This window comes from Coptis chinensis, chromosome 8 (assembly GCF_015680905.1).
Source record: "Coptis chinensis isolate HL-2020 chromosome 8, ASM1568090v1, whole genome shotgun sequence".
NCBI classification, from domain to species: Eukaryota; Viridiplantae; Streptophyta; class Magnoliopsida; order Ranunculales; family Ranunculaceae; genus Coptis; species Coptis chinensis.
Genome location: NC_141463.1, coordinates 24828508 through 24841316, shown reverse-complemented (window position 1 = coordinate 24841316; position 12809 = coordinate 24828508). Strand labels below are relative to the sequence as shown.

General features: G+C 37.5%; 1 protein-coding gene across 1 annotated transcript; it reads left to right on the top strand.

Moving 5' to 3' along the window:
* The first annotated feature begins 30 nt into the window (after positions 1 to 30).
* Positions 31 to 11162, top strand: LOC147480720 (uncharacterized). The gene is made up of 14 exons (XM_086575766.1): positions 31 to 262; positions 325 to 631; positions 706 to 829; positions 1140 to 1198; positions 1371 to 1442; positions 2187 to 2257; positions 2387 to 2483; positions 5972 to 6046; positions 6561 to 6659; positions 7494 to 7637; positions 7715 to 7744; positions 8989 to 9051; positions 10464 to 10541; positions 10631 to 11162. Exons 1-14 carry the CDS (start codon positions 144 to 146, stop codon positions 10715 to 10717), a joined length of 1425 nt encoding a protein of 474 aa, XP_086431892.1. The 5' UTR covers positions 31 to 143; the 3' UTR covers positions 10718 to 11162.
* The last annotated feature ends 1647 nt before the right edge of the window (positions 11163 to 12809 follow it).

Sequence of the window (12809 nt, the reverse complement as noted above, 5' to 3'; positions counted from 1 at the left end):
AGTCACTCCAAATCATTGTTCACTCAAATTCACATACGACATTAAAATAAAAAGAAACCGAAAACCCACGTTCTCAAGTACTGGGCCCGTAAACCCTAATAAAAGAAAACTGAAAACCTCTCCTTGACTGAAAAAAGAAAAAAATGATTTCATCCTTATCCTGGGTTCCAAAGGGAGTCTCAAAACCTATTCCAGCCGAAGCCGAGCCACCCACAAAAGAAGAAATCGAAGAAATTCTGAAGCAAAACGCTATCAAACTAAGGTAATAAAATTGAGTATTTCGCCCTTGTTCATTCATATCTTAATAATTTATTTATTCTACAGCGAGGATGAGGAAATTAATGACGTCTCACAAGCATTAGCTGCTGCTAATGCACTTACTAGTTTTGCTACACAAGATGTTACTGATGCTCTTGGTGAACTTAATATGGATAATTACGATGACGAAGAAGACGGGGTGGAGCTTTTTGGAGCTGGAATTGGGGATACTTACTATGCAAGTAACGACATGGATCCATTTATTAAGAAAGGGGAAGATGATGAAGATTCTGAAGATGAGGACATGATTATAAAACCAACCGATGCGGTTATCGTTAGTGCTAGTCATGAGGATGATGTTAGTCAACTTCAGGTATGTTACACTTTATATCAAAGTTTAATATTGCAATCGGAGTTTAGTTAATTTTATGCTTTTCTTGATGCCAGGTATGTATATTGGAAGAACTGGAAAATGGGGAACTTAATTTTTATCCTCATCATGATATCATACTTCCAGCTTTTCCACTTTGCACGGAGTGGTTTGATTGTAATCTAAAAGGTGGAGATAGAGGTGAGTTGAGTTTTCGAATATGTAACTCATCATTGTGTCTATAAAAGCAAAAACAAACATAGAGGCCAAAGCCTAAACTCCAAGCCACCACCATTGCAACCTTTGCAATTTTACATAAACTGTTTAGACTCATGGTTATCTTTAGAGTTTTCCGTTCTGGCTTCGTAAGAGACCACTATTCTTGTGGACTTCCTCTATTATGCTAAGTAGCTAACTTGTAGTGATATACTTGCTTTCGGATGGTATGTTGTTACGTGACTATTTTTCATATATTTTCTCCTAAACCTCTTCCCTTTACATTTATTTGCAGGAAACTTTATTGCTGTTGGTTCAATGGAACCTGCTATTGAAATTTGGGACCTTGACCTCGTACGTAAAAATCTTCTTTTTTTCTTTCCAGTTATTTGTTTGCTGTAACTTGGTCTTATATAACATAAGGTGTTTCATATGTCTGTTTATTAAGGTTTTTAACCTCTTTTTCCCTGGTAGTTACCTCATTATTTACAATGTATTATCATCTCAGCATGCTTTCCTTTTTCAGGTTGATGAAGTCCAGCCTTTTTTGGTATTAGGGGGTGTTGCTGTTGCTAAGAAGAAGAAAAATAGAAAAAAGGTGTCCAAATCATGCATCCTCTCAATATTTTTTTTTCGTACATGATTTTGCTTTTTGAATGTAGTCTTGTCGATTTTTTCTAATAGGGCGGGTTTGTTTTTGACTTTTTTCAAACTACTACCAAGTCTAGAAGCATACAACAAAGAGGGAGGGGACCCAACATCTGACTGATATAAGGCATCCCAATTAGATTGCTCCTGGGCCATTAGTTATTTTTTTCATTTATTTTTAAAATTGGCTTAAAAACAAACATTTCTTAAAGACAAAGCAGTTGACATTAAGCTGGCCTTCAGTGTTTTCTTTCCGTATCCGTGAACATATTGACAGTTCTCTTGAAGGTTTGAATCTTTCAACAAAGTATAGGTTGAAAGTCTGTAACGACAGATTTTCAGCAATTTTTGTCAAGTGTATGACCTTTTTGTAAGAACGAATTTTATGCTATAATTACTAGATACAATAACCCACAAAATTAAAAAGAAAAGATTTAGTCCGTCTCATCAAGGATCTCCCAGGCAAAAAGTAATGTTGATCAAATGATTAAAAAATCTACAATTGTCTGTTTCTTTTAAAGTCACTGACCATTCACCAGAGATTTATCTGGCAATCAATAGAGTGAAAAACCTTTCGTTTTTGACACTCTGTAGATATGATAAGTATAGTGGCATATTGTCACCATTGTTTGTGAATTCTTACATTTCTATTTCTTGCATCTTTTACCAAAGCTTTGAACTTGTTTAATGTCAGACATCTATCAAATACAAAAAGGATAGCCATACAGATTCTGTTCTTTGCCTTGCATGGAACAAGGTGGCCAGGTGAGCCCAGACCCTCAATCAGTAAAAATGTCATTATTAGTTCTGTTTGAATCGTATTAGCAAGTTTGAATTTCTCTACTTTGATTATGACGAAGAATTTTTTGGCGTTCTCTTCTTATCTGAAATCAGGAAATACCTCGCAAGTGCAAGTGCAGACAAATCTGTTAAGATTTGGGATTTGTTTACAGGAGAATGTTTTAACACAAGGGAACACCATACCGACAAGGCAATAGTTCTTACTCTCATCTTTGTAAAAGTTCTTGAATGCCATTAGGATGCCATAGTATGCTTTAAACCGTTCTTTTTTCTTTGATCAACTAAAAAGAAGAAAAAGTGGAGTACCTTATAAATCTGGACTCTTTGTTAAAATTTTAGAACATATTTTGCAAAAGGATGTTGGTTAGCTTTGTTTTTATCAGTTTTACCTGCATGAAATTTGGTAGTTAGGTGAAGTGGTGAACGACAAAAGGCTGGGGAGCCAATGATGTTTTCCAGGTAGCCGAGAAAATATTTAGATATTTGTGAACTGTGACAGAAGTTTGTAGGTGTCCTTTGAATTATTTCTGCTGCCAACTTTGATGAAGAGATGAAGATAAGGATGGAGAAAAAAAACTTATAATCTGTGGTGGATTGGTGTTGTTCGTAGAAGCTTGATTTCCATAACTGAGAAGAGTGGGAGAGTTCTGAGTAGGGGGGCCACTAAGACAGAGGGGCAAGATGGGTGGTGAATAAGCTGCTGGGGATGGTAGTCACTCTGGAGCTAGAAAAGGAACAGATTTAGGCAATCTATAGTGGAGCTGAGGTTTGAAAGTAACTCCTTCGGGAGATTCCGTGAAGCAACCGATACCCCTTCTAGAAAGGGGAAGGTAACAAAATTTTGTGTGCCAGAAGATTAGGAAGGGAAAGGATGGATAGATCTAGCTGAAGGTCTCCGCAAGTTCTATGAGGGTGAGGTGTTAACACCACAACATAGAAGGGAGAACAAAAACCTATCTTTGAATGTTTTGAGAGGAGAGGAGACCGTTCCTATCGTGATGTTCTATTGGCAAGAAGAGCAGAGGCAATTCATACTGGGAGACCTCTGGCGTGGCTATGGGAACACATCGCAAGGAACAAACAGTCATAGCAAGAGATGTGGGCTTTGGTGGAGGAATTTTTTTAGACCATGAGGTCTATGATTAATGGAGGTCATAGTACATATTCAGAGAAGGAATTTGCTATGAAAGAGGGGGTTTTCTTGTAAGATCCAGCTGAGAGGAGAAGCAAAAGGAACTTGTGTACAGAATATAGAGGAAAGGGTTGGGGAAGAAGAAGCTGACGTGGCACGTTCTGTGGCACATGGCAGTGAATGTTGAGAACGTCAGAGGGGTCAGCCAATGGAAGAGGATGTTTTGGTGGTAATGGAAACCCTACCTGGGAGTCAAGATGAAAACTGTGGGCTGAATTACAGGTTAGATCTTTGGCACATGGAGGGCTCAGCTCAGTCTGATGGGCAGGTGGGCACATGTGCTAATGTATTAGGGTTGGACCAGAATGTGGACTCTCTTGACCAAGTTAGATCAGGTGGTTATAGGGTGGATATGTAGGCTGTTCGTTAGTTCCAGTGGGCCATAGTGTGGGTTCGTGCTCAACACCAACTACGGGTGAAATGAGAATCTAGCTGGTAGGCAGAATGACGGACTTGGAGGCCTGAAATCTTGGTCCAATTATTAAATAGTGTGTAATGGGCCATGGATTTAAGGGCAGCCCATTAGAATGTAACAGGACTTTGCTCCCGCACCAGGAAGGCATATGTATCTCAGAGTTATCATTTAATGTTGATATTGGGCCTGTCATAGATAAGAGGTCTTCTAGAGAAACTGGATCTTTTACTCAGCAAATTTCAGGAACAAGTTCTTATCCCCATGAGGCTTCAGAACAAGGATATAACATCGCGCTTCCAGAAGAAAGACTGTGGTGTGCGTGCTGGAGAATGCCAAAGTTGACAGTAGTCAAGAGGATCTATTCGAAGGGCAGGCAGATGATGGTAGTGAATTATCTCAAGTAGGGCAGATGTCTAGGTAGGAAGTATGCCTAGGCAGGAGGAGACAGTAATCAGTGAAGGGGTTGATGTCCAAAATTAGGTACTGTGTATTACATTGGAGAAAGAGTGATGTATCTTGTTGGCGGAAGCTTCAACAATGGATGAACATCAATTACGATTAATGGACAAAACACCTAAATCTAGGGTTTAAACCTTCAAACGTGAAGAAAGAAATAATATTCATAAACAACCATCTAACAATGAAGGCAACCATCTAACAATGAAGGCCTAGATGCCTTTATATAGTAAACCATGTTCCTAATTCTAATTAGAAACCAAAATAGAAACCTTACTAAATAACTTAGATCTAAAACAAATAGGAAACTCTTCTAACTTAATAATAACTACTAATAATATAATTAGAAGCTTCCATGCCCATGCATCAAAGAGGAGGGACATGTGCAACCTGAGGCTGTGTGCAATGGTTTGGGCCACAATTACACAGTGATAAAGTTAGTGGGACGGAGTAAGTCCAACCCAATGGATAAAAATCCACCTGCCACTCCTAGTGGCGTGTAGCTAAAAAATAAACTTTATGGGAAAAACAAATGCCACGTATAATAATTTGAACAACACAAACTAACTAAGAAATGTTTTTGGGAAAAACAAATGCTACTTGTAAGAATTTGGACAACACAAAATATCACACTATTAACAGTGGCGTGTAAGAATTTGGACTTCAATTCCTTCTGCCATTGCCCATTGGCATGGGCGTGTAGGACAATATCTTATGTGCGCCACTGCCAATAGCGTGTAGAGCATACACCATCCTGCAATAACTCGACACATATATGGGTAAATTTATCGAGATTACGTTGACGAATTGGTGTTATAGTATACCATTAGACCATACTATTACTCATATTTGATGGGAGAGCGGACCATTGGAGTTAGCCTGATATTGAGGAGGGCAGTGAGAGGGGTATGAGAGAAAATAGTGAGGAAGGTGAAGGTGTGGAGGAGCACATGGCGGAGTGGGTTGGAGAGGTTAGTCAGGGACAGGCTTGTGTGGGGATGGAAGGAGCTGATGATAAAGGAAACTCAGCGGAGTCAATGTTGGCATTTGGTGAGAGATGGGGGGTGAGGGTGGAAAAAAATTAGGAGATAATTAGAAATATGTTGGCAAGTGTGGAGGAGGATAGAAGAAGGGATAGGGAGAGAGAGAGAGGAGAAACTGCCAGAACCAATGATTTCATTTTTGTAGAAGTCTGAATTCAACGACTCAGTGGACCTTGAATGTTCATAGGAGGAAGGAGAGGATGAGGTTGAGGGTTCATATTGTTCTCAATGAAGCCGACCATCTTGTTAAATGGGTGGGAAGGAAGGAAAAATGAATGTGGGTGAGAAGAAAAAAAAAACTTCCATGGGATTTTGAATTACCAGAAATTTCTTTTTTGAAACCTTTATGGTACTTTAGACTTTGTGAACTTTAGGTTTATTTACTCTTGCAGTTCTTTTGCCATTTTACTAACTACTTTTTCTTATATGTTGGCTTGATTGTTTGACTTATGGTAAAGTTTCAATATATTTTGAGTTTGAGCTATATATACAACGCTTATACCCCCTCGTGTAAAACAAATTCAGTATAATTTTATGGGTCCTGACTTCTAGTTCTAATTTTCTTATTACAGGTTCAAGCAGTTGCATGGAATAGGCATGTGCCAGATGTTCTTCTTAGTGGATCTTTTGATCACTCCATTGTCTTGGTAATAGAAATATATGTCCTGCCCTATTTTATTCTCTGGTGATCTGCACTTTCATTGATTAGAAAATAGAATACCATGTGGCGTGGGTGAGCGAATAGCATCTCTATGTCCAAAGGGATACCAAGTAGGTTAGCACCCTTGGAACAATGAGCTAGCTGCATCTCTATGTCCTTGTATATCCCAATTAGGTTGGGACCCTTGGAAGATTAAGCTAGTAGCATCTATATGCATTCTAGGCGACTTGATTACGCTAGAACCAATGCGCTTGAATTATGTGTACTTAGCAATTTGTGCATGAAAAGTTGAAAAATTGACTTGCTGAACATTTGGCTTGTGTATTGATTTTAGCTTGGATTGCAATCGACTGACATCCTATGTTTAAAAAACTACATTTCTATTAAAGTGGTGATCTTACCATGCCTCTCCTGAAGGCTTGCTGGTAATGCAAGTTTACAAGTGCTTAAATAAATAGTTAAGTACTAAACCTGATTTCTTCTCTCTCTATTTCACGCAGATGGACATGAGGTATCCTTCACATACAGGTATCAGGTCAGCAGTTACAGCTGACGTTGAAAGCTTGGCATGGGACCCAAATGATCAGAACTCATTTGTGGTAATTTACTCGTTCTGAAATGCTGTTTGAAATTTATTTTCGTCATCAACATGTAATCTAGTGTTGGGACGGGAATAGTCCGTCAAGATGGCAGAGCACATGTCGTTGAGTCTTTGTGCTAGAGCTTAGGAACTAGCTTTTATAGTTGCCTTTTGGATCTTTTTGACCAAAACATCTATATATCATCCTGTAATTTCATTTCATACTCAGTCAAGATGACGTAATAGATTCTTTTTAAACACCCATATATCAACCTGTAATTTCATACTCTGTCAATATGACGTAACAGATTCTTTATTAGTTGAGTTTCATAGAAAAAACAACCTACAAGTACAATAGCAAAAAAAAAAAAATCCAAGTCTAAACAGAGTATACTATGTGACACCATATCACCTCGCTGTTGACAGGTTTAATATTCTCTTGTTCATGGGCGAGACGTACTTGGTGATGATCGTGGACTTCATACTCTTTGTTTTTCCCGATCAGTACCATTGTATAGAATATTTCCTTGCATGCATATCCCACCCCCCACCCCCACCCCAAACAAACAAACAAAAAGTTAGAAATTATGTGGTGTAGAAAGCATGGTATATTCCTGCCCCCAACAAAGAGGATGATCTTTAGGTCTAAATAAGCCAACCCCCCCCCAACAAACAAACAAACAAACAAAAGTTAGAAATTATGTGGTGAAGAAAGCATGGTATATTCCTGCCCCCAACAAAGAAGATGATCTTTAGGTCTAAATAAGTTTTCTCAAGTTCGACCAATTCCCTTTACGGGAGATCTCCCCAATACTGATGAGTTGAATGAATTTATCTTCAATTGTGTTATTAGGTCAGTCTTCAAGATGGTACTGTGCAAGGTTTTGACGTCCGGGGTGCTGCATCAAACCCAGATTCTGGTTGCAAGCCATGCTTCACTCTCCATGCTCATGACGAGGCTGTTACTACAGTTTCATTTAATACTACTGCACCTAAGGCATGTGTTTCTCACCCAAAATCCCCAAATTTTCTAATTGAATTGCTGCTTTAATTGATTGTATGGTTTGTTTGCAGCTGCTTGCTACGGGGTCCACTGATAAAATGGTATGTACTCTTTTGTGTTTTTTTTTAAAGAACTCTAGGCTAACTCTTACTTCATCATACATTGATTTTAACTAAATTCATCAGTAATTTGCTTTTCTGATTGGAAGTGAAACCTCTCCTCTTATAAAGGCTTCGGCATCGGATTTTCAATTGCCTTTTTTCCTTTAATACCAAATGTGATCCTTGGAATAATTTACATGCTAAATAAAAAGTTGGGCAAATACGTAAATTTACATGATCGTCTAGTAGATTATTTTGCCCTTATATACTCTTAAAAGTCTCATCTTAAGATAGATAGTTTTGTCATTACATTATTTTCTTCCAAAAAGGTAGAGACAGGAGTAATGACCCCACTTCACTTACGCATTGTGTAACTGTGTGAAATAACTCAAATAAGATTACAATCAGCGAGATACACTTTTAGTTATTTCTTACACATAAATTGCTTTAATCTACAGATAGCAGCACTATGGTATTTGAGTTTTTTTTTTATCTTACTTTTTTAGGTAAACACTAAGGTATTTCTTGGGGATCCCTTTTTAAGAGTTAAAATCCATGTCAGAGTTCTAAGAGGACATCTGTTGGAGGGGATTTTTTTTTTGATCCGTAAAAGTTAAATTTCATTCCCAATAATAATAAGAGTGTTACAAACAAGATAGCTAACCCTTAGCTGTCGACATCTGTTGGAGGGGATTAAACACTAAGGTGTTATATAAGTCATGTATTCATGTGAATCCCTTTTTAAGATTTAAAATCCATGTGAAAGTTCTAAGAGGACATCTCCCTGTTATATTCTTATATATAGGCCGAAACCAGCTAAGGCCGTATCCTCTACTGACTGGCTAGTTTGTATAATGGTTCTGGGTATATTAGTGATAAGCAAAAGGTATGTCTTGTCGATAAAATAGTGACACACACATTAGTATCTGGCAAATAACTTTCAGCTACTTAAACTCTAGCTGTATTTGTATGTGTTTGTATTTGTAATTGAACAATTTTGAATAGCGTAATGGGTACTGCACTCTTTAACTTCCTATTAATAAAGAAATTAACAACATATGAAGAGCGGTGGGAAGTCTGAACTCTGAACAGGTGTCCTTCCTTTTGTAGGACTGCAAGATAACTGACCCAATATTGAAGTTCTGAACAACATCCCCCAAGAAAGTTACTTTGTGTCTAAGATGAGTCAGTTCTTAACTTGTTACCATTATGTGATTTTTGAGTACTCTTTATACTGATTTCAGGTAAAACTATGGGATCTATCAAACAGCCAACCTTCATGTGTTGCATCCAACAATCCTAAAGCTGTAAGCTATCTCAACTTATGTATACTTTTACTTTTGGGGAAGGTGGAGTCCAACTTTGTTAATGTAGCAAGTCTTCGGGAGTACATTTTGTTTCCAACTTTATTTTTGATATACTCATTCTGGATGACTGGGCTGTTCATCATTCAACTTCTATGTCTATTAACACAAATCCCCCAATCAATGCATTATATGTTAGAAATCTGTGTTTTGATTCATTGCCACCAAAAGCTCTTTTATTCCCCCGTTTGTTTTTATATTCATCCCGTCTATTAGCAAGTGAAATTACAGTTAATGATTGTGGAATTTTAGATATCTGTAGTAGTACTTCTCCTTGCTGTGAAGTATTTCCTGAATATTATTCTTACTGCGATGAACGTCTTGTTCTTAGTGTTTTCTGTAATATCCATACACTGTAGTTATGCCAAGTAAATGTTTATCTGTTCCCTTGTGATTCCCAGGTTTATTCTGTTGTAATTAGTTACAAGTAAACTGTGCAGCATACTTTACAAGCTATGTAACATGGACACTTCATATTCTCAATAAAATCCATGTCCGATGTGTGTCAAACACTTGGACACAATCAATTACATAGTCACAACTCCATGATATGCCACTTGCACAGTAATTTATATGTAAGGAGGGCTTCGTGATGTCTTGGGCCCAAAGAAATAGTTGAGTAACTGAAGAATAGTAATATTTTTTCATTTAACTTAGCTGTGTTCCCGTGACCTACATTTAGGTCGCGGTGTCGGACACCGACACATGTACCAGTGCTAGTGATCTTAGTTTGTATCTTAGTTTACAACTAATGGAAGGAGACAATGTGGTGTAGCTAGGAACAGACCAGGATGGGGGTTGCTGGTTGCTGGTGCTTCGGTGGTTTCAGGATTGGTGTTTTTTTTTTTTTTTTTTCCTGTAAGGGATTATACTAGTAGAGTATGGGGTCTTGGGGTCTGAGTCCTGGTCCTAGTATTAGCTTCTGGCTAATTTCTAGGTGTTGATCTAATATCAAATTTTACATTTTATCGATATAAACTGAAAGTAAACTAAGGTTACTAGCCAGTGCCTTCTTCTGCCATTTAACATTGGTTGTACTTTATTTAGTTTCAAAGGTGTTCATATTCAAATTCATTCTTGTACACAAATAATATATTCTTTGTAAGGTATTCATTTTCTCTAAAAAGTAAAGAGGTAACGTATTCTACCACATCATGTATTCTACGGCATCAGTTTATATCCATCACCTGTGAATCAAGTAGCAATGCCGAACGTTTGCATGTGTTCCCAATGCTTATTTCTCTTCTTATTTCAAAAGTTTGATCCTTTTTGGTGTACTGTCGATATTAACAACCTTTACCTTTACGGCATTGTCTCCTGTTCAATCTGACATCTTTGCTATCAAATTTTATCAGGGTGCTGTCTTTACCATTTCTTTCTCAGAGGAAAGCCCGTTCTTGCTAGCCATTGGAGGTTCCAAAGGAAAATTGCACGTAAGTTGCAAAACTATCACTTGCTTCTGACATTCCTTTCTGATTTTGTACTACATTAGGAACACCGATCATACTGAATATGGTTGCAGGTATGGGACACATTATCTGATCCTGGAGTTGCCCGAAGATTTGGGAAATACAGCAATCGGAAAGTGGATCCTGCACCAGAAGCTTGATGAATGTAGCATGGAAAACTGTAATTATTGGGGTTTTGACGGCAAAACTGTTGTCTGTACGGTGATTCCTGAATTGTTGTACTACCCACAGGTGATTTTGGAAGATCTGTGGACTCGTGCAGTTGTCACCCTCTTCTTTTTGGATTATAAAATCAGTGGTGACGTGCAGGTGTTTGTTTGAGTACTGGGGCAGTATGTGCGAGAGGTATCTTTGTGGCCAAAGCAATAGTACCTAATGTTAGAGCATGAAATTTTGTAAAGCATTTCTTACTGGATTATATTTCAAATCTTTGGAGTGGTCAAAAAGTAGAACTTCATACTCTGTTTTTTAGTGTCAAAATTTGTAAAATCGACTGGGCAAACCAAAATGGCAAAAATTTGATGTGCACAGAATCCTATCGCGGAGATGTTATTGAAATATGAGCAAATGGCTAAATTCATGATACGCATGGGACGAACCTCACAAATATTTGTGCCCCCTAGTATTCCCAGTCACCCATTGGGGAAGAAAACTATGTCTTGTGGTGAACCCGCCTCTCACTCTTACATAATTTAACTGCTAGTTATTCTGTTGAAGTTCTGAACTATTTTTTAAATTTGTTTAATTTTTTCTATTGTTGCGTGTTATCCATGGATATATATACACCTAAAGATGGAATGGTGTCTAGTTAGTTTTTAATTTTTTTTTGATTGGACCAACTAAGCTAAAAGGCACCTACAAAAAAAATGTGTGGGCAAGCCTGTTTTTAAAGAGATCAGTAACTCAATTGTGTGTAGTGGGTATAAATTTTAGACTTCTGATATCATCACCCAAAATTTTTACCAACCGAACTAAAAGACACTTACTTAGCTTTTAATTTTAAATTTGACCGTAGAGCATTCTTGGATCTTTTATCCTTTGTGAGACCCAGCTTTGTCTTTGACTATTGTTTCTTCCTTGCCAGTTTCTCTTTACTCTCTATATAACGTATTAATCTCCCATAAGGAACGTGTTCACTTTATTATGTAATTTATGGCTTTGCAATGTCGAGATTCTTTTTGTTGCTTCCTTTTCTCTTTTTGGCATGCTTTGAGCAGCCTTCCGCATTCATGCGACATACCACATACCACATACCACATACCTATATTTCCTGGCAGTGAGACCATCACAACCTCTATTTTAAAGTGATTACAAACAAAACTGAGCACTCCTAGCCAAATAGAGCCAACCCACCCCACTCCTTTTAAAATCCCAAGTCCTAACCCTAAAAGGCTAAAACACACATGTTTTTCTATTGTATTTATTCAAAAAATATAAAATAAATAAATAAAGTGCAAATGACAATCCGAATACATAAATTATTTTCCATGTTGCAATGTTATGGGTCGAATTGAATACTTGGAGCCGGAGTTAGTGGTCAGATAATTGAAAAATTATTAAGTAACCAGCCGATATTCCTCAAAAGCCTAAGCTGTCAAGAAGCGGCATTAAGCTACCTAGGTATGATCCTAACATACTACATTGCTTCCAATGTCAACGTCTTTATTGGCCTACTCTATAGTCATTGGCCGATATTAGCTATTTCGTCTATGGTGGCGGCTCCACTTAGCTTTTAAAATTCAGTGAGTTAGTACCATGCTCATGCATAATACTTTTTTTTCGTTAAGTAAAATTCATGCTCATGCATAATACTAAAGTACTAAACCATTCCAATTTAGTTTTTTTTTTTGGGTAGGAAAGCAGGGTTTTTAAAGAGTTGGTTACATTCTTGCATACCCCTTTAGTTAAATTAGGAAGGAGGAAACATTTGAAAATATTATCTTATTCACCGACAGTTTGTTGCTAAGTGCGATGTGTAAGTTGGTCATAAACCAAGAAAGAAACCTGCGATAAGACAGAGGTTGAGAATATAAAAGTTGCATGACCTAAATGTGGAGATTTATTCTCCCTCTGTCTAAAAGAAAATTAACTTTTCAAATATACAATTAGCAAGGAAATAATTGCTCTCAAGGAGAAGTTCTTTTGGATGAGGTACGGTCCAGTAAAAGCAGAGGAAGGAGTGAAGGACCCTTAAAATATTGGATGAGGTCAGCTTAACTGTTAACTCCCTAA